The 21,662-nt window shown below is 40.1% G+C and overlaps 1 protein-coding gene across 1 annotated transcript in view; it reads left to right on the top strand.

Moving 5' to 3' along the window:
• ryr2a (ryanodine receptor 2a (cardiac)) overlaps nt 1-21,662 on the top strand; it is a 113,841-nt gene that overhangs the window by 27,412 nt on the left and 64,767 nt on the right. Inside the window, exons 21-29 of the mRNA XM_089014691.1 lie at nt 233-337; nt 1,312-1,415; nt 1,529-1,612; nt 1,705-1,864; nt 4,886-5,033; nt 5,847-5,947; nt 6,705-6,809; nt 7,970-8,144; nt 9,207-9,415. Coding sequence (XP_088870817.1) covers nt 233-337; nt 1,312-1,415; nt 1,529-1,612; nt 1,705-1,864; nt 4,886-5,033; nt 5,847-5,947; nt 6,705-6,809; nt 7,970-8,144; nt 9,207-9,415 — 1,191 coding nt within the window. The remainder of the gene's footprint in view (nt 1-232; nt 338-1,311; nt 1,416-1,528; nt 1,613-1,704; nt 1,865-4,885; nt 5,034-5,846; nt 5,948-6,704; nt 6,810-7,969; nt 8,145-9,206; nt 9,416-21,662) is intronic.

The following is a 21,662-nucleotide window of genomic DNA, read 5'->3' as shown; positions in this document are numbered from 1 at the left end:
GGTTTTATGGGGACCTGGGAACGGATTATTCTCATTTTCATGGTTTCCTATGGTAAATTAATTTTTGGGATACACACTTTTCACCTTACACACTTGGTCTGGGAACCAATTAAGTTTGTAAGGCAAGGTATCACTGTATGTCATTTTTGAAACATGACAACACATCTTCTTCTTTTCCCTTCAACATAGAAGCTCTAAATTAAGTAGATTTTATTTTTGTGTCTGCTTGTAGATTGTTTTGCCATTTCACTTAGAGAAGATCAAGGAGAAGCTTGCAGAAAACATCCATGAGCTGTGGGTGATGAATAAGATTGCATTTGGCTGGACCTTTGGTGTTGTGAGTATTGCGGCGTGTCCTTATCGCTTCGGCGACAGAATTTATTTATTTGTTTGTTTGTTTGTTTATTCACCCGTTTATTCGTTTGTTTGTTCATTTGTTTGTTTGTTCGTTTATTTATCTGTTTGTTTATTCGTATGTTAATTTGTTTGTTTATTTGTTTGTTTGTGTTTATTTATTTATTTGTTTATTTGGATTGGATTTGCCTTTATTAGTCTCGCAGTGGAGAAATTTACATTTATTTATTATTTATTGTGTATCTATTTTGTGTGTGTTTAGTAATTTTTGGTATTTATTTATGTGTATCCATTTATTTGTTTACCTGTTTATTTATTTAATTTTTAATGTAGATGTGTATTTTGTGTTTATTTATTCTTTTTATTAAAAAAAAAGAAATGCTGAGCCTATTTTTTACCTGTATGTGTAGATATGCGGTGTTAGCCTATTTGTCACAAGATGACATTCATAGCCAGCAAAGTAATAATAATAATAGTAATAATACATTTCATTTATAAGTCATTCTCGATGGCCAAGAGAATACATAAAAAAAGATAATTCACATGAAGTGCAGTTAAGACTACAGGATGTCTTTGTCCTTAGCATATCAGAGAAAATCACATATCGAGGATGTGTGCACTCTCCTTATGTGTCAGTGTTTTCTGCAGTCATTTTAAAATCATAATCAAAATCAGAAAGCCTTTAATAATCCCACAATGGGCAAATTTGCAGTCCACGGCAAATTTAGTTTTAACCTAGCCTTTTGAGTGAAAAATGTCATTAGTCTTAGTCACATCGTCTCGAAAGTCGAGACGCTGTCCCGAGCCACCTGTAAATGTCACTTTTTTATCCTCCCCTCACACAAGAACAAGTAGATACTTGAACTGGTCTGCTTTGATATCTCATCCCTAACCTTTTATGACTCTGTGCTAAGGACGTATTTATTAAGAGACTCTCTACTTATGTCTGTTTCCCAGGTACGAGATGACACCAAGCGTCAACACCCGTGTTTGGTGGAGTTTTCAAAGTTGCCGGAACAGGAACGAAGTTACAATTTACAGATGTCTGTGGAAACTCTCAAGTAAAGTATTTCTCTCTCTATCTTTTATTTGATCAGTTTGAGGGGTTGCTTAATTGGGCATGAACATGCTCCAATATTCAGTCGTAGTAATAGTTTGTGTGTACGTGACACAGAACTCTCCTTGCCTTGGGATGCCACGTTGGTCTTGCAGATGAACATGCTGTGGAGAAAGTCAAGAGTATCAAGCTGTCGTCAAAGTGAGTTCATATTCTTAAAAATAATCATGCTAAGCTTGTCACGCAGATGATGTTTAAATATTGTGCTCATCGGTTATCTGTTATCTTTCCAGCTATGAGTTGTCCAGTGGTTACAAACCTGCTCCCTTGGACCTGCGTCACATCAAGCTGACCTCCACTCAGGAAGCCATGGTGGACAAATTAGCTGAGAATGCGCACAACGTCTGGGCAAGAGATCGCATCCGTCAGGGTTGGACTTACGGCATTCAACAGGTAGCTATTGTTATGGGTGTCATACCATGAAGAGTACGAGACAGTGGCAAGCAAGGTGAATTTCCGGGCCGGTCAAACCCAATCACTCATTCCACCCCCATCAACGCAAGATGGTACAGTTAATATGTCGGCTAGAAGACATATGGCTTCAATAGCTGTTGTGAAAATGTCATTTTGTCCATTAATGTTCACAAAAGAAAGTCTCTGATCAAGACATGTATTTTTAGTAATGGCGGGCTGTGTATATCACCCCTGGGCCTTTAGTAGTGCTATGTCTGAATCAATCCAAGCTGCGACTGTACATAAAAAAAGTGTGGTGGGATTTACTAGCCAGGAAATAACAAAACATTTCCAACCGTTCTTAATGATGTCCAATTTGTCTTGAAAAGTCCGTCTTGAAAATGGCTTTAACTGTAAATATCCAACCAAATCAATTTCTTCTCCTCTTTCAGCTACAGATACTGTGAGCTAACTCTGGCCAATATGCTCGTAACGAGCAGCTAGTGATACTATGATTGACAGGTGACTAGCCAATCATCGTTTGCAAAAACTCTCACGTTACCTCGGCCTGCTAGCAGACCCTGCGCATCGCCAACTTGAAATCTGATTGGTTAAAACAACAGACATTAGTTAAAGCAACAGTTTCATTGATACTTATTTTATGCTCCAGGGCCTGCAGTACTGATTGTGAAGGTGCCCAGATAGATTTCTGACCCTGGTAACAAAATGGCTGAATTTTTTTTGGGAAATTTTTAGGAATATTAAATGTCTTGGTACCCAGAAAGAAAACAAATCAAAAGACTAAAGCTACCTATCTCTGTTCCTTTTCTCCCTGCTTGCTCTTTCTCATCATAACATTGTCTTATTCAAACATTAACTTGACAAGGGAAAGCCCTCTCCCCGACCCAAATACCAAGAAGTGCACAAACATATATTCAACTCAGAGACCTAATAAGGCAACCCATTAACTATCGCGCTACGTTGATGTTTTGCACAGCATAAGAGACAGTTTTATTGTGGCGGTCACCTCACCGCCCAGGAGAAAGGAAAGGTTGCGCTAATATATTACAAAGGACAGATGTTCGCTCTCCATTGTCGAGTTAAAAAAATAACCCATTGGTTGCCTTGTTTTAAACATGTATTACAGTGATAAGCTAGCTAGCACCTAGCCTGACAAACTAACACAACAGGCTCAATCTTCATTTCATTGCCTTGTTTTTAACATTTATTACAGTGTTAAGCTAGCTTGTGCCTAGCTTGAGAAACGAACACACCAGGCTAACTCTTCAGTTCATTGCCTTGTTTCAAACATTTATTACAGTGTTAAGCTAGCTTGTGCCAAATTTGAGAAACTAACACCAGGCTAAATCTTCATTTCATTGCCTTGTTTAAAACATTTCTTAGTGTTAAGCTAACTTGTGCCAAATTTGAGAAACTAACACCAGGCTAAATCTTCATTTCATTGCCTTGTTTAAAACATTTATTACGGTGTTAAGCTAGCTAGCGCCTAGTTTGAGAGACTAACACACTGCACTAAATCTTTATTTCATTGCCTTGTTTTAAACATTTATTACAGTGCTAAGCTAGCTAGCGCCTAGCTTGAGAAACTAACACACCAGGCTATATCTTCATTCCATTGCCTTGTTTTAAACATTACAGTGATAAGCTAGCTACCGCCTAGCTTGAGAAACTAACACGCCAGGCTGAATCTTGATTTCATTGCCTTGTTTTAAACATTTATTACGGTCTAAAGCTAGCTCACGCCTAGCTTGAGAAACTAACACACTAGACTAAATCTTTATTTCATTGCCTTGTTTTAAACATTTATTACAGTGCTAAGCTAGCTCGCACCTAGCTTGAAAAACTAACACTAGGTATGCTACAGTGACCTGTATTCCACCGTGATAGTTTCTGTCCAGTGAACCGAGCACACTCTGTCCTCGCAGTCGTATATCATTGCATTTTTGTGTAATGGTTTTTCGTGGGATTTTCCAAGCTATGCACCTTATGATGAATATTACACGTTTGAAGTTTATGCTCTTTTTGCTAACACTACAGTTTATAAAGGTGAGTAAGTTGTATTTCTATAACTCATAGAAGTGGTAGAATATATATTTTTATATTTGTATAAGTTTCAAGCAAAAAGAAGCATTAGCATCTATATTTCTAGAGCTCACATTTTTCTTTCCTAGTATTCAGTCACAGCCATTTTTGATTTCTGATGAAAATCTGCCTGTATTCAATCGTTGATATTTGCTCACTTATATTTTGAATGTTTTCTGTTCTGCTGTTTAGAATGTCAAAAGCTTACTCGTTAAGATCTGCCAAAAATTCTGAATGTTGATAGTTTAAACTGTAATATAGAACTCGGTCACAGATTTTCATTGTTTTAACTGTGTAATTACAGGCAGAAAATCCACTCATATTTCGAAAATTAAAAAATCCATTATTTCCTTATTATTTGTCATAGAACAATAATCTCTACATCATTTGAAAGCTATTTAAATGCACTTTAATGTGATATTAGAAAATGTGTGATGAATTATTTGTCACATGCCTACTAACACACCAGGCTAAATCTTTATTTCATTTTTGACTTCTTGTCAGAAATTACCAAGAGGTGGACTTTTAACTCCACAACACCACTCAAAAAAATAGATGGGTAGATTGGGTTTTCTCAGTTTGCTGCCTGCAAGGGATCCGTTTCAAAAACGGCTCTGACCAATGAAGCTACAATACAATACAATACATATTAATTTATATAGCGCTTTACAGCTGAAACTGTAACGAACCGCTTAACATGGACAGTAGGTTTTAGGAGGGTGTTAAAGATGGACAGCAAGGAGGCTTGTCCAATGTTCAGTGGCCGGTCATTCCAGAGAGAAAAGGCTCTCCTGTCTCCTGCCTCTCTGAGCCTCCGTTTAGTGTTTCATCGAAGACCACGCCTTTCTCGAGTAACATCTCATTTGTTGTGATTTGTACATGTACTCTTTTCTTGTTTTTTTTCCATTTACCTTTCAGGATGTTAAAAATCGCAGAAATCCTCGCCTTGTGCCATATAGCCTCTTGGATGAAAGGACCAAGAAATCCAACAAAGACAGTCTGAGAGAAGCCGTCAGAACTCTACTTGGTTACGGATACAACCTGGAAGCTCCTGACCAGGACCACAGTATGATATATACTTTAAAGGACAACCGACGTCTCCGGACAAGTTGTGTCCATAATTTGTAAAATGGCTTCAAATGACTTCTACTGAGCGTATTTTACAAAGATTCCACCGCATATAGGTATATTTTATGTTTTAAGACTTGTGCTGAATATTCCGGAAGGCTTGTTTTTGAGTTGGTGACGAGTCCGTACGTGACGTCACTGAAGGAACGCCCCTGACCGAAAAAAAAAGGACACATTGTAGCAGTCCTTCCATCACGTCAATGCTTGTTTGGTCTTACAACCTCGTGTTGCACGCGAAATAGCCAGAAGAGGGCGTCCAAGCTCCATGTAAGGAATTTATCAGCCGGTGGAAACGGGCTGATTCATTCCTCACAGATGCCTCTTTTTGGGTGAGACATTTCCCCCCAATGTTGCCTCAAAATGGCACGGAATAAATTCTTTAATCGATTGCAAACATGTATGCCTTCCTCTTTAGAACTATTTGAATCATATTCTCCGAATCTGAAGCCATTGTTTGGATTCTCATGACGTTGGCGTGACGTCACGAACTGGGGGCGGGACTTTCTGAAAATGTCCAATTCGCAGCTCAATTTTTTGCAGATTTTGGACACTTTAATTCATTTTTATTGGTGTTTTGCATGGGTATTTTGGGTAAATCAATTTTGGGTATTTTAGATGCTATAAAACGTTTTTCTGATGTCAGTTAGGAAACAAAAAAGTGACGTTGGTTGTCCTTTAATACCGCACAACTCTATCCGTAACATTTGATGTAGCGTAATGACTGACTGCCTGTCACCCTTTCTTTAAATAGCTCACTTTGATCAGAGCAATACGTCTGCTGAAAGGTTCAGAATCTTCAGAGCTGAAAGATCCTACTGTGTGAATGCCGGAAAATGGTACTTTGAGCTGGAGGTAAGAAGGAAACGGAGCCCCCGATTACAGTGTACTGTATTATAATAATAATAATAATAATAATACGTTTCATTTCTCAGCGCTTTTCAAAACTCTGAAGGTCACTTTACAGTCACAGGATAAGTTTTTTTCTGTGGGTGAGCAGCAGCAGCCACATGCGCCAGCGTTCACTCAACCCTGAAGTAACTCAAATAGATAGCAAGCTAGCTAGCAAATAGATGGTTAATAGCTAGCGAATAGATAGCTATTAGCTAGCGAATAGACAGCAATGGTCTCAGGCAATAAAAGAGGTTGAAATAGCTATTCGCTAGCGAATAGCTATCCATTCGCTAGCGAATAGATATCTACTAGCTAGCTTGCAAATAGCCAGCGAATAGATGGCTAATAGCTAGCAAACAGCTAGCTTTTAGCGAGAGAATAGATAGCTATTTGCCAGCTAATAGCTATTAGCTAGCGAATAGATAGCTATTACCTAGCAAATAGATATCTAGCTAGAAAATAGCTAGCCATTAGCCAGCGAATAGATAGCTATTTGGCAGCTAATAGCTATTAGCTAGTGAATAGATAGTTATTAGCTAGAGAGTAGATGTACAATACAAACTAAAGTCTTTTGTATGTTTTAAATATGATAACTTCTTATTCTGTCTAATCTTTATCAGTATGATATAATGGATCATCAAAATCAATATCCGGGATAAATTACTGTAACTTTCTTTTCTCATTTCTTTGGTTTCACATACATCTGCATTTGTCTCAGGTATTGACAGCAGGAGAGATGAAGGTTGGCTGGGCGAGACCAGGATGTCTACCAGATTTAGAATTGGGTTCTGACGAACAAGCCTTTGTCTTTGATGGATTCAAGGTATGCTAGCTGCATTTACGGTGCTGTTCAAAGTAATTGCAGTGCAATGGGACTAACCGGAACATCCCTGGTTTTTACTATATTTTTTATGGTTACGTTCCAGACTAGATTCTCAGAAAACAAACAAGCAAAACCCAGCATAGGCAAGCTCTGAAGGCTGAGCAATTGGAAAAATGATCCAAAGGGGTGTGTTAAAAAAATAGCAGTATCTGCTATTGATTGTATAAACTCAAAAATGATTTGTATTTCCCAAAAAAAAGTAGGATTTAGCAATCTTAATATTTAGTTGCGTGACTATAATTTTTTACAACTGCTTCACATCAGCGTGGCATAGAGTCAACCAACTTGAGGCACCTTTCACTTGTTATTTCACTCCATGATTGCTGAAAGGACAACCGACGTCTCCGGACAAGGTATGTCCATCATTTGTCAAATGGCTTCAAATGACTTCTACAGAGCGTATTTTTTTTTACAAATTTAGCTAGATTTTACCTTTTAAGACTCACCCTGAATATTCAGGAAGTCTTGTTTTTGAGTTGGTGACAAGTCCGTGCGTGACGTCACTGAAGGACCGCCCTTTACCGTAAAAAAAGACGCATTGTAACGGTCCTTCCATCACGTCAATGTATTTTGCTGTACTCGTTTGGTCTGGGGACCTCGCATTTCACCCAAAAGCCGCCAGAAGGCCAGAAGAGGGCGTCCAAGCGCCACATAAGGAATTTATCAGGAATTGGGCAGGCCACTCCATAACATTAATTTTATTGGTTTGGAACCGAGATGTGTTTGGGGTCATTGTCTTGTTGAAACACCCATTGTCAAGGGCATGTCCTCTTCAGCTTAAAATATGCTATTATTTTGAAAAGCATTGTATCCGCGCAATTTTCATGACTGCAATCCTGGGGCTGCGTAATCCTGCATAATTTCGATTCTCCCATTTCGATTCTTCTTTTTTAGTAGTTTTATTGACGTCAATTTGCATTTGATTGGTGATCAGTACGAGTCACATTGTTAGTTGAACTTGTCCAAAATGGAATTTGAATAAGCGTGGTGCAGATCCTTTTTGTCGGGATAGTCACTCTGCAAGACAAGCAAATGGATCGGAGTGCATAGAGTTGACTTTTCAGTCCCATTATTAGCTTTGTTGGTCTCCGTGTTTTCAGGTTCAACGCTGGCATCGGGGCAACGAGCACTTTGGGCGCGCCTGGCAGGAAGGGGATGTTGTGGGCTGTATGGTGGACTTGAATGAACAAACTATGATGTTCACGCTGAATGGAGAAGTACTACTTGACGACTCCGGCTCTGAACTGGCTTTCAAAGACTTTGATGTTGGTGAAGGTTGGTGTTTTTTTTTGTTTTTTTTTGCAGTGATATGTTTTGCGTTTCTATATATCATGGGTTTTACAAGGAATGTACATGAATGTGTTTAAAAAAAGCAGCAACATAAAAATAAACTGACTCCAAAACAGAGATTGAAGAAGCGTGACAGAATGAACTAAATCTTCAAGTTCAGTTAACACAAAGAACTAAAATAAAATTAATCATGAAATGATAAGGTGTACATTTCCATCTCGTTTTTCTCCCGTTTGGATGATGTAAAATTAAAAAGGCCAAAGAGGAATCCGGGCGCTAATTAATGGGACTTTTGTGAGGACTGTTGGAGGGCATGGAAAAAGCCTGGCTGATAAAATGCAGTTTTCCAAAAGGTTTCTGCCTCATCCACAATTTATTTATTTATTGTATTTTTGTATTTATTCATATAGTATATATCTGTTTATTTATGTATTTTATTTATGTCCCAGTATTTTTCTTGTGTAATTATTTATTTGTTTTTTGTTTGTTTGCTTATATATTTATTTATCCATCTACAGTAAAGTCTCGTTATATCGGATATATCGATAGTCCCGGTTATATCGATATTTTTTCGGACTCCCTTGAATATCGATATAACGAGACTTTACTGTATTTATTTGCGTATTGTGTGTGTGTGTGTGTGTGTCTGGATGCGTGCGTGCGTGTTGTATTTATTTGTATTTATTTATTTGTAATTATTTGTATATTTGTGTATTTATTTTTTTTTATTTACTTATTATTTTTTATTTGCTTATTATTTTGCAAATTTCCCCATTGTGGGACAAATAAAGGTTTTCTGATTTTGATCTATGTATTTACTTATTTATTTTTTGTTTATTTATTTGTGCATTTATTAATGCAACTATTTTTGTATTTCTTTATTTGCTTCTTTTTCCTTTCATAACTTTGCTGCTGTGAATTGAAATTCTCCATTGTGAGACTAATCAAGGTTATCTTATCTTTTTTTTTTTTTGGGGGGGGGCAGTAGGGTATAGGACATAGAGTAACGCCAAACGTGTACTAGTACCTATTAATTTCTTTCGTCAGGTTTCATCCCTGTGTGCAGTTTGGGTGTGTGCCAGGTTGGGAGGATGAACTTTGGGCAACATGTCAGCACCCTGGAATACTTCACCATATGCGGTCTGCAGGAAGGCTATGAACCTTTTGCTGTCAACATGAACCGTGATGTCACAATATGGCTTAGTAAAAGGCTGCCTCAATTTGTACCAGTACCTCATGACCACCAACATATAGAGGTAAAGGGAGTTTTTTTTTTTTGTCATGCTGGTATTTTTCACTTAATAGGTTGAGTGGCACTGAAATCCTGACTCGCCATTGGCGAAACCAGCCTGCCTATATCTGATGACGGAACTACTATTCAAAATCCTCCAAGAATCATGAAAACACTATTTACTGTTTGATTGAAATATGAACACACCAAGAAACTCTTGCATACCTGTCAAACGACCGTATTTTGCCGATTTTGTTCTCACATTTTTAGATGTGTACGGCATACAAGAAAGTTTGTACGGGAAACGCAAAAATTGTTCAATATAATTTTGACATATTTTCGATTGCATTTTCATCATTAAATATTAAAAGTAATATTAATTATAGCAAATATCGCTACTCATAAAGAGCAAAGTCGACCACCGAGAGAACAAGTCTGTGCGAAAAGTCTCTAGGAGAAACAAAGCCAGAGAAGACATGTTCCGCTGTGGAATTTTATTTTGAAATCAGTTAAATTAAATATTTTACCGTGTTTTTTTTCACCGTACAGTGAGACCTCAACTTACGAACTTAATTGCTTCCCAGACAGAGTGTGTAAGGCGAAAATTGTGTATCTCAAAAACATTTTTCTCATAGGAAACCATTAAAATGGGAATAATCCGTTCCCGGGTTTCCATAAAATATACTTTTCAACTAAATAAGCCTTAAAACTACACACAACATACCTTATTCTATGTCTAATAAATGTGCTATTGTATTGTAATGAAAGAAATACACTGCATTGTATCATAAAGTCACTTTATTTACATTTGTGATGGTCATTGATGGCTTGATGGAATGGCGTTGGAGGTCGAAGGTCAAAGGGAATTGCTGTTTGGAAAGAGAGGCGCATTACATGAGGACTGTAATTAAAGAAATTTGACCTTTTTAAGACGAAAAGTTTGTAAGATAAGGTGTTTGTAAGTTGAGGTCTCACTGCACTATATTTGTAAGTTGAGGTCTCACTGTTGTCCGGTTAAAACTTCGTTTTCTCTCCTGGTTCGCGCATTGTCTGGAGTTCACTTGATAAAAATATCAGCAAGTACAATAGATGGTGGACAAACATCTACTTTATTCTAATGAGGCAGAGAAAGCACTTCTCCTCTCGGTGGGACGAAGACATGAGCACACGAGCACAAAGAAAGCAAGAGAAGGCAAGAGCAAGAACGAGCTCCCGCTCCAAGTTTTAAACGTACAGAGTGGCGATCTGTTGTCCAATCAGTTGCGAACAAGTCGACCTTTCCCGTCCAATCGGTTACGAGCAATTCAGTGTTGGGCGGGTCTTAGATTGAAGTTGGAGCCGCTGCTTTTTTCCTTCCACGGCTATTGTACTAATAAGACTGATAGTTTTATTTAACTAAATTAGACTGAAATTAACCGTGCACAATTCATAATATATACTAAGCTAAACATGAAAAAACATATGTTTACTTAATATAAACATGAAATAACGTAATATGTTTACTAATGTACATAAACACTCTATCATTCCCTCCTGTTGTACATTTAAACATCAGTTCATACATTTCCAAAAGATTTCATGCATGCACGTCATACTAATTGCACAGGGAACCATTCTAATCTCATCTATCCAACGTCTAATATTATTTAACTTACCATGGAGAAGGCGAAAAACCTCTATCACAATTTTGCTGCTGTGATATATAACCTCTCCATTTTTGGGGGTTTTTAATGAGGAAAACTCCTTCTCGGCTCTCCGTTTTCTTTTTTTGCTTTTGTTCTTTGGAGCAACCACTCTCTGGCCATGGTGTACTATCCCTAGCTACAACACTGGGTCCCCTTCACGCATTTGTTGATACAAAACCTTTGCGTAATTCACCTGGGAATTAGTTATCATATTCATTAGCATTGTTCTTAAGCATGGAATAATACAACCAATGACTAAGAAAATAAGTACAATCACAATTGCGAATGGGATAAACAGTCTGAGCAAAGTCTTATACCAAGAGCCCCCAAAGAGCCCGTCAAAGATCCACGGTTGATCAGGCCGGTGATCTTTGGCCATGGCATCTCTGAGATCCCTGACAACAGACAGAGCATCAGTCATGTTTATGGAATTCGCTTCTTCGGGTATGTACGTACAACAAGTATCACCCACCATAGCACAGACGCCCCCTTGTGGCGCGGTCAAAAGGTCCAAAACCATTCTATTTTGCAGCACCATTTGTCTAATTGCTGCAATTTCAGTGTTTTGCATTTCATCTACTTCCAAACTGGCGTTTACAAACACTTGAAACCTGTAGTCAATTGTTTCAATTCGTAGCATGTTTTTAGCTACTCCAATTTGTGGAAAAAGAGCTAACATTACCTTACTTCCCGTGCTATGGTGTTTGAATTGTTCTGGAACATCAGTTCCCCAGATCGAATCGTGGGGCTTAAACGACACTCTTCTTTTCACATGATGGTGTGCTGGACGACTGGTAATGATGAAAGTATTGTCAGTTACAGTAACAGGTGCGCACATACCGTAGGCTTTCGGAGGAATAAAAGAATATACTTTCCATCCACATAACCACCAAAGATGTGAAGATACAGGTAAAATGGTGACATTGGTGTTTAACGGTAGCACGTATAAACATCTATTCTCATCTATAAAACCTAGATTTTGACCTGTACCGTACATTGCAACGCATACTGGTAATCGCAATCCGCTCTCGGTCATAACCTGATTTTCAGTTTCCAAAATGGTATCCAAACTTGGAACAATCTCTCCTCTCGAAGCATTGCGAAGAACTGGAAAATGTTGATCAGGTTTATGCGAAGATATTAACATATACGCAGCTCGAGCCATTTTATCTCCAAATACCTTTGAATGCACTCTTTGTTGCGTTACAGAATGTGGCATAAAAGAACAAACAAAGCAATTACTTTTCCTATTTTGTTTAGCAATTAATGTAGCATAACGATACCACGTGTTTGATAACAACGGATTCCAGTCATGTTTTTCTCCTGCAAATGGTTGATATAATGCGTCCATGACATCTGAATTTTGGGCTTTTTTGTCAGGTGTTTCCATCCAGGCTGTCGGTTTGATGTGCGGTTTGCGCTGGAAAGGCGATGTCACGACTGGTGTTGTCAAAGATGACAACATGCATATAGTTACAGGAAAACCAGTGTGATGTTCACGAAAATCAGGACAGAGTCTCAAGTCCATGCATCCCGCAACCTTGTGGGTTACGATAACGAGTTGGATATCTGTCATTGTGCCAGTTCCAGTTCCTAACCAGTTCCCTTGAGTTATCTTTCTGACAATTCGTTTTGCTTCTTGGGCACAGCTATTTTGAACCCATTTTGTTTTGGGCTCAGAATGGACCACAACTGAGTCCCAACCAGTGGTCCAAGTCTTCCCTGACTTGATACGAGCGTACCAAGAACCATGAGGGTAATCACTTCCCGTTTGTCGTGCTTCGTTCCTGAGGATGTTAAGAGGAAATGAGATGATTCCTGCATCTTGTAGTGGCAAGCAGGCTACAGGATGTGCCATGCTAGGGCACTTTTCTGTCATCGTTGGTTGCAATGGTGGAGTCTGGCAGGCTGATGGAATGGGAGGCTTTACGTGCGTCATCTGGATTGCCTCCACTAATTCATACAGCAAGATGATGTGGACCAAACCCATGGCTATTGAGTGGTTTGGCTCCGTCTCTCTTCCACCTGCTCCGGATCTGGTTGGTGAACGATTTTGCAGTGGCTTTGATGCACCCAGGTGGACCTCTCGGCGATTTTGATGGCAGTTGGCGTGGTTATCAGCACGGTGAATGGCCCCTCCCACTTTGGCGCCGACCAGGATTTACGTTTAATTGCTCTGATCAGCACGCGGTCTCCGGGGCGAAGCAGCTTCTCGTCCTGTGGATACAACAGGGCAGACTGCGGCAGTACACAGGCTGACTGAACCTCTTTTGTCGTAAACATTTCACACAACCATTTTGCCAACAAAGCACCTGGATCTGATTCATTTTCTTGCCAGGGCACACCTTCCCATAATGGGAGGATGAAAGGTCTGCCATGCAAGATCTCAAAAGGCGTTAAGCCATTATTAGTGGGTGTTATTCTCATATATAATTTAACCAAAAACAGACATTCAGGCCAAGGTTTGCCTGTTGCCTCCATGGTTTTTCTGAGTCGATTTTTTATTGTGCCATTCGTTCTTTCAACCAATCCTGCACTCTGTGGATGATATGCACAGTGGTTTTTTAATTTAATACCTAAATGTTCAGAAATTTTGGTGATTACGTCATTAACAAAATGTGGTCCATTATCACTCCAAATTATTCTTGGTATGCCATGTTCTGGAATAATATGTTTGCATAATGCTTTTGCAACGGATAATGCATCGGATTTCTTTGAAGGCACAATTTCCACCCATTTGGTGAATGAATCAATTAACACCAAACAGTATTTATAAGAATTACTTGTGCTTAGTTCAATGAAATCCATGTGGACCACTTCAAAGGGGTGTGACCCTTGTGGAAATGTTCCTCTTTTTGGTCGCATGTTACCTTGTGGATTGTGTTTACAGCAAATCAAACAACTCCGACAAAAGTTTTTTGCATATGAATTGAAACCTCTGCTTAAATGGAATACTTTCCCTGCTATAAACACCATGCCCCCTGTTGATATATGTGAACTACCATGGCTCAATCGAGCCACCATAGGGAACATGTTTCTTGGTAAACATGGTTTGTTGTCTATTTTATACAACTCATCAACGAGCTTAGCACCATCGGCAAGCCACAAATCTTTTTCGGACTTTGTAGCTAACGCTTGCATGTCCTTTAAAACTTGTGTAGGCACTAATTCACGCATTTCTTGATTGACCAAATTGAAAGTAGTCTGAGCGGCGTTCTTCGCTGCTGTGTCCGCTCTGGCATTGCCTGAGCTAATTCTGTCTTTAGCTCTCGTGTGCGCTGCACATTTGCATACAGCTACACTTTTTGGAAGGAGGATAGCTTTCAATAAGCCTCTCAATAAATCTGCATGTTCGACAGATTTTCCGTTCGATGTAGTCATTCCTCTGCGGTTCCACTGAGCTGCAAAGCAGTGAAGTGTGGAAAACGCATATTGACTGTCCGTAAAAATCGTCACCGTTCTCCCTTCCGCCCATTTACACGCTTCAGTCAATGCAACAATTTCTGCTGCTTGTGCTGAATACGTGTTTGGTAATGAGCCATCAGCAACAATTTCAACATCGGTCACAACAGCATAGCCTACCCTGTTAGCCCCTGCGTCTGACCTAGACGCAGAGCCATCAACGTACAGGTAGATGCTGTCAGGTAAAGGTATGTCTTTTAAGTCTGGTCGTGGTTTGCAGTTCTCATTTATTCTGTCAACGCATGAATGTGGTTCTCCGTCCACAGGTAGAGGTATAAGTGTCGCTGGGTTAATGCTATTGCACCTCTCAACAGTTATATGTGGTTGTTCCAGCAGGGTTGTCATGATAGACAAATGTCGTGCTGGTGACAAGAAGGTCATTTTTGTGCCTGTAATCAATAAGTCAACTGAGTGTGGTACCATCAGCGTTGTGGGATGAAAAAGTACTAGTTCAGCTGACGACTGAACTGCCAACGCTGCGGCACACACTGCTCTAACACATGCTGGAAGAGCTGCAGCTACTGGATCCAGTCTTTTAGAATAGAATGCAACTGGTCTCAGCTTTTGTCCATGCTTTTGTAACAGGACTGAAGTCATGTATTTGTCTTTGCAGTCAACTGTTTGAACAAAAGGTTTGTCATAGTCAGGTAAAGCTAAGACGCTAGTGTTTGCTATCAAATTTTTTAATTCTGTAAATGCTTTACTGGCCTCTTCGGTCCACTGAATAGAGTCTTTCAGTGCCATTTCGTCTTGGTATATAAGTGTCAATAATGGTTGGGTAACTTGTGCATAATGCGGAATCCAAGTTCTGCAATAATTGCACAGTCCCAAAAACGTCATCATCTGTTTTTTCGTCTTAGGTCGAGGAACCTGCAAAATTGTCTGTTTTCTCTTAGTTGTCAACTCTCTTCCCTTTCTTGACAAAAGATGTCCTAAGAAAACTACTTCTTGTTGACAGAACTGCAATTTATCCAAAGAAGCTTTGTTACCTGTATTCGCTAAATATTGGAACAAAGCTATTGATACAGTCTTGTTCTCATCTTCAGTCGGTGAAGCAATTAAGATGTCGTCAACATACAAAAGAATCTGAGAAGATTCAGGATGTTTAAAATCAGCAATACACGAAGACATTTCCTGTGAAAAAATTGTAGGACTATCTGTAAACCCTTGTGGTAATCTTGTATATGTATATTTTTTCCCATTAAATGTAAATCCGAACCAATGACGTGAATTTTTGTGTAACGGAATGGAGAAAAAGGCATTGCTCAAATCAATCACTGTAAACCATTTTTTGTCAGGTTTTAAACTGTTCAATAATGTGTGCGGGTCTGGCACACACGGAGCACGTGATTGTATGGATTTATTTACCTGTCGTAAATCATGCACCATTCTCCAAACTCCAGCTTCCACTTTTTTAACAGGAAATATCGGTGTATTACATTCACAAGTTGGGTCTTCAATCAAAATACCAGCTTTCACCATATCCCGTATTACAGGGGTGATGCCAATAATAGCGTCCTGTTTTAATGGATATTGTTTAAGTCTTGGTCGATAAGTCGTTTTAGGCAATACTTCAACTGGTTTCGCTGTTTTAAGTAAGCCCACATCAGTTTTTCCCGATGACCAAAGGGTGGCAGGGACGTCTGGAAAGTCCTCCGCCCCTAAAGTGGCCATCAGTCATAATTCTAGTGAATCGACCTTTACTGGGTCCCCCATAGCGTCAACTACGAAGGACTCCAGAAAATTCACTTTTTTGGGTTTATACCCTTCTTCTGTTGGTATTAAAGCTATTTGCAATTTTTGTAACAGGTCTCTCCCCAACAAATTTATAGGACACTCTCCACTCAAGACCATAGTGACCTTGTATGGACTTAGTCCCTCATCTAAAATTTTTATTGGTTTAGAAATCGGTAACAATGTCACTTTCCCATCTGCAGATACCACAGAAATTTGTTGTCGACTCGGAGTGACACCTGGAATGGTGTCTCTTAACACTGATCTGCATGCACCACTATCGCAAAGAAATTTGACATCCTTTTTCCCGATTTTTAGCCAATAATAAGGTTTTTCGTTTTCCGGTAAGGTTAAGGCAAACACATTAGTCAAATCCAAGATTTCAACTGGTTTTATTGATTCCCATTCCTCACTGTTGTGACTGTTGTCATCAGTGTTGAAATGGGGTTCCTCACGTCAATCTGAATGTTTTGTTTTATGTCCTTCACCATATCGCGTATTATATGGTGGAGGTCTGTAAGATTTCCCATGTTTCCTTTTCGGTATAGGTTTCTTTTTGCAGTGGCGAGCCATATGCCCTACACTGCCACAACTGTAGCATCGATCATTGTGCGGCATCCGTCTCTTCATCCGATCCTGGTATAACACGTTCTCCATTATGTTACCCATGGTAGATGCCATCACATGTTCCATCGGCGAATCTGCACCATTTCCCCACTTTTTTCTCACCACTTCTTGGGCGTGGATTGCCCATTCCATGAGATCAACCAACCTTCCAGTCCGGTGTTGGACATAATGTTTGCGAATGAAATCTCCAATTTCCGGCGTCAAATTCTGCAAAAATGTTTGCTTGAATTGGTTGACATATATAGAATTCTCATCAGCAGATTCAGGAATACAGCAGTGGTTTCGAAAAACATTTTCCAAGCGTCCCCGAAAAATGTTAATATCTTCCCCACGTAACTGTCTACAATTCTGAATCAAGCCAAAGTTTGGTGTTTTCTTCCATAATGTTCGGATGTTTTCACAAACCAATCTTCGTTGGGTTGACGCTTCCTCGTACGTCATATTTGTTCCCATCGATGTTTTCCCAGTAAAGTCACCTTTCACCCGATTCCAATGATGTCCCAAGCATCTCCTGAAAACCTTAAGTGTTTCTTGTCCATTCAACTGATAAGAAGCACATAATTCCTCAAAATTCTCAGTCCAACTTTCTGCATTTTCAACAACATCACCTAGTCCTTTACACGCCTCTGCGACATCACTGTCGCCCCATGGCCGATAAACCAAGATAGTTTGATCATGTATGCTTGAAGAATTAGGATTTGCTACCTGAATGAGTGGCAAAACGTCACAGTCGCTTCCATTATTCATTTCAATTCCATTCAACTCTTCAAACGGATACAATTGTCCAGAACAATTTGCTTTGCTCCTCGTACGCGACGAGACACAATCAGCGGCAATCTGATTTGCCATCTCAGGTTGTAATCCTCGTATTCCTCCAGTAGGGGTCATAAGCGCTCCATTCTGCTGGTCTGCCCAACAGACATTTGGAGTCATCACCTGGGGGGCCCACGCAGGGGGGCCCACCCGCCCCACAGGGGTTGAACAAATGGCGTCCTCCCCCTTCTTCAGCTCCGCGGAGGAGGAGGGGGGTCGTGGCGCCTCGACGGGGCAGCCCCCCGCCTCTCCCCCTCGCCTCCCGTGGGGGAGCCCTGGGGATTGAAACAATGGCTGCTCTCCATTTCCCACCAACTTTACATTGGGACGTGCAACAGACGAAGCCACAGTTTCATCGTCAGAGCTCACTTTGGAAGACATTGCAACTATCGCTTTCTCCTCTTTTTTCATCCGTTTGGCTTCCATCTCTCTCTCTCTGATTTTTGCTTGCGCAATCCAAGCTTCGCAGGCAATTATCTCGGCACGTATCTTTCCAAGAGATTTTTTCATCGCGGACGCTTCCTGAAGTTTCAATCGAAACAAAACTTCCTTCAGAGGCTGGAGTTGTAAAGAACCAGAGAACGTACTACAGTCCATCCATTTCTTGCAATAAAGTTCGCTACCAGGGAACTTTTTGGACATAAACTCTACGTCCCTATGAATTGGGGTCTTTTTAGAAAAAATAGCACCCATTTTCACGATTGCAACAACAAATGCCTTCTTCAACTATCACAAGAAAGGAAGCACACCTCGCGATGTTGATTCAAACCCAAGAACAAAGGGCGTGATTCGCGCCAATCCTCAGCCAGGATGCGCGTTCACGCACACACACAAGGAATGCTCTTACGCACACACGCACACACACACACACCAACGGCTCAAATGACTTCGCCCCCACCCTTTTTTCTCCGAGACAAAGAACTTTCTCTGAGCCACGATGCTAGCATAGACAAACCAAGTTAAAAATGTATTTTTGATCTTATTTCTTTCCTCTCGACTCAGTACAATAGCAGCTGCCCTAAAACACTTCCGCTCTACAGACTAAAAGCGGTCCACCACACAAACTGAATCCCAGCTATCACCACCTTGTGAACAATATTCTTTCGCTGGAAAACTTCCGATTCACATTTCGGCGTGTGGATATTGTGTGCACCTTAATATGCACTCCTCCACCGGCACACGTATTCTCATTTGGCCACCTTGCCTAACGAAAATCGCTTCACACCGGTCCGTACGTGAGTCAAGTGGAAAAGAGACTCTCTGGCCAGGAGGTCTCACAATGCATTCAAACAATGGCTGCTAGCTAGCGCGCTACTTACTTAGTGAACTTTTGAATGCTGCCGTGTAGTCCTTCAGCCAGAACGCGAGGAGCCCAACTGCCACCAGAAAGTTGTGATTCTTTCTGTCTCTCGCGTGGAGGATTTTCCGCGAACAGGCTTCAGTGAAGAACGAAAAAAAAACTTCGTTTCTTCCGTAGGTTGTCCCAATCAAAGCGCAGATTTGACGCGCATCTCAATGCGGGCCTCCCGTCGAAAAATCGTAAAACGGGTCAACCACCAGGAGCTTCTTTAGCTCCCGTCTCGCCTTGACTGGTCACCCAGGTTGTGGTCCTCGAGCAAAGGCTGGTCGACGTAGCACGGGTTTTTCGGCACCAATTAATGTCCGGTTAAAACTTCGTTTTCTCTCCTGGTTCGCGCATTGTCTGGAGTTCACTTGATAAAAATATCAGCAAGTACAATAGATGGTGGACAAACATCTACTTTATTCTAATGAGGCAGAGAAAGCACTTCTCCTCTCGGTGGGACGAAGACATGAGCACACGAGCACAAAGAAAGCAAGAGAAGGCAAGAGCAAGAACGAGCTCCCGCTCCAAGTTTTAAACGTACAGAGTGGCGATCTGTTGTCCAATCAGTTGCGAACAAGTCGACCTTTCCCGTCCAATCGGTTACGAGCAATTCAGTGTTGGGCGGGTCTTAGATTGAAGTTGGAGCCGCTGCTTTTTTCCTTCCACGGCTATTGTACTAATAAGACTGATAGTTTTATTTAACTAAATTAGACTGAAATTAACCGTGCACAATTCATAATATATACTAAGCTAAACATGAAAAAACATATGTTTACTTAATATAAACATGAAATAACGTAATATGTTTACTAATGTACATAAACACTCTATCAACTGTACTATCATTAATCGTTTTTTTTTTTTTTTAATTAACATGATATATCGAAAGAACACAAATTCAAAGTCTTCTTTTGCTGTGGACAAATTCAATTTGTCCATAGCAAAAATAAATAAAAATAATAATAATAATACATTTTATTTTAAGCGCCTTTCAAAGCTCTCAAGGACACTTTACAGTCACAGACAAGCATAGGTACTATCATAAATAAAATACAATCACAAAAGCCACAATGCTCTACAACAAAGAACATACTTATTATTGCTAGAAATATGTTGTAACTTGTTAAAAGTATTCAAATTTTGTGAATAAAATTGTGCAATGAAATATAGTGATACCTCCGCTGACGAACGCCTCAGCTCACTAACCTTTCACAAGCATATAGTCTTGGCTGACGAACTAGTTTTCATCACACCCTTTCTTTGAGTGCGGACGTGGTTTGTTGTCGAGTGTATTACTTTTGCCATTATGGGACCGAAAAAGCCCCCACCACAGGCTACTGTTAAGCCGAAGAAGACACAAAAGAAAATTACGGTCGAGCAGAAGAAGGAGATCATCAAAAAACACGAACGAGGTTTGCATTTGTGTGACTTAGCGTCCCAGTACCATTGTGCTAAGTCGACCATTGCTGTCATCCTTAAGAACAAGGAAGCTATAAAGGGTGCGTGTGTGGCTAAGGGTGCTTCCGTGTTTGTCTAAGCAACGGTCTCACGATATAGAAGAGGTTGAAACACTTCTGTTAATTTGGATTACCGAAAAGCAGCTAGCAGGGGACAGTCTTTATGGAAGGTGACTCTCCTTCCAAACAGTAACTCCCTCCCTCCCTCCCTCCTTCTCCATTCCATCAAGCCATCAGCTACCATCACTAAGGTAAATAAAACGACTTTATTATACATTAGTTTATTTCTTTCATTACAATACAATAGCACATTTATTAGACATCAAATAAAGTCGATTTTATGGAGTTTTAAAGGACAACCAACGTCACTTTTCTAAAATACCCAAAACACGCATTATGATATTTTTAGTCATATGCAAAAACACCAATAAAAATGACTTAAAGTGTCCAAAATCTGCAAAAAAATGAACCTGGAAGTGGCCAGTTTCCGAAGGTCCCGCCCCCAGTTCGTGACGTCACGCGAAGACGTCTTGCATTGCTGGAGAATCCAAACAATGGCTTCAGATTCTGAGAATATGCTTCTTGTTACACATCCAGTTATGAATATGATTCAAATAGTTCTGAAGAGGAAAGCATACATGTTTGCAATCGATTAAAGAATTTATTCCGTGCCATTTTGAGGCAACATTGGGGCAACAATGGATCATCAGAAAAGAGGCACAAAATGGCAACCTCCAGTGGCCACCTCCGCTTCCATAGGCTGATAAATTGGAGCTTGGACTCCCTCTTCTGGCGGCCTTTGGGTGCAACACGGTTCTCAGACCAAACAATACATTGACGTGATGGAAGGACGCTACAATGCGTCTTTTTTACGGTCAGGGGGCGGTCCTTTCATGACGTCACGTACGGACTCGTCACCAACTCAAAAACAAGACTTCCTGAATATTCAGAGCCAGTCTTAAAAGGTAAAATATAGCTATATGCGATTGAATCTTATTAAAATATGCTCAGTACAAGTCATTTGAAGCCATTTTACAAATTGACACAACTTGTCCGGAGACGTCAGTTGTCCTTTAAGGCTTATTTAGTAGAAAATTATGTTTTATTGGTACCCGGGAAGGGATTATTCTCATTTTAATGGTTTCTTAT

The sequence above is a fragment of the Hippocampus bargibanti genome, linkage group LG15 (assembly GCF_051943395.1).
Source record: "Hippocampus bargibanti isolate YZ-2025 linkage group LG15, ASM5194339v1, whole genome shotgun sequence".
Taxonomy (NCBI): domain Eukaryota; kingdom Metazoa; phylum Chordata; class Actinopteri; order Syngnathiformes; family Syngnathidae; genus Hippocampus; species Hippocampus bargibanti.
This window is presented reverse-complemented; position numbering and strand designations above follow the sequence as displayed.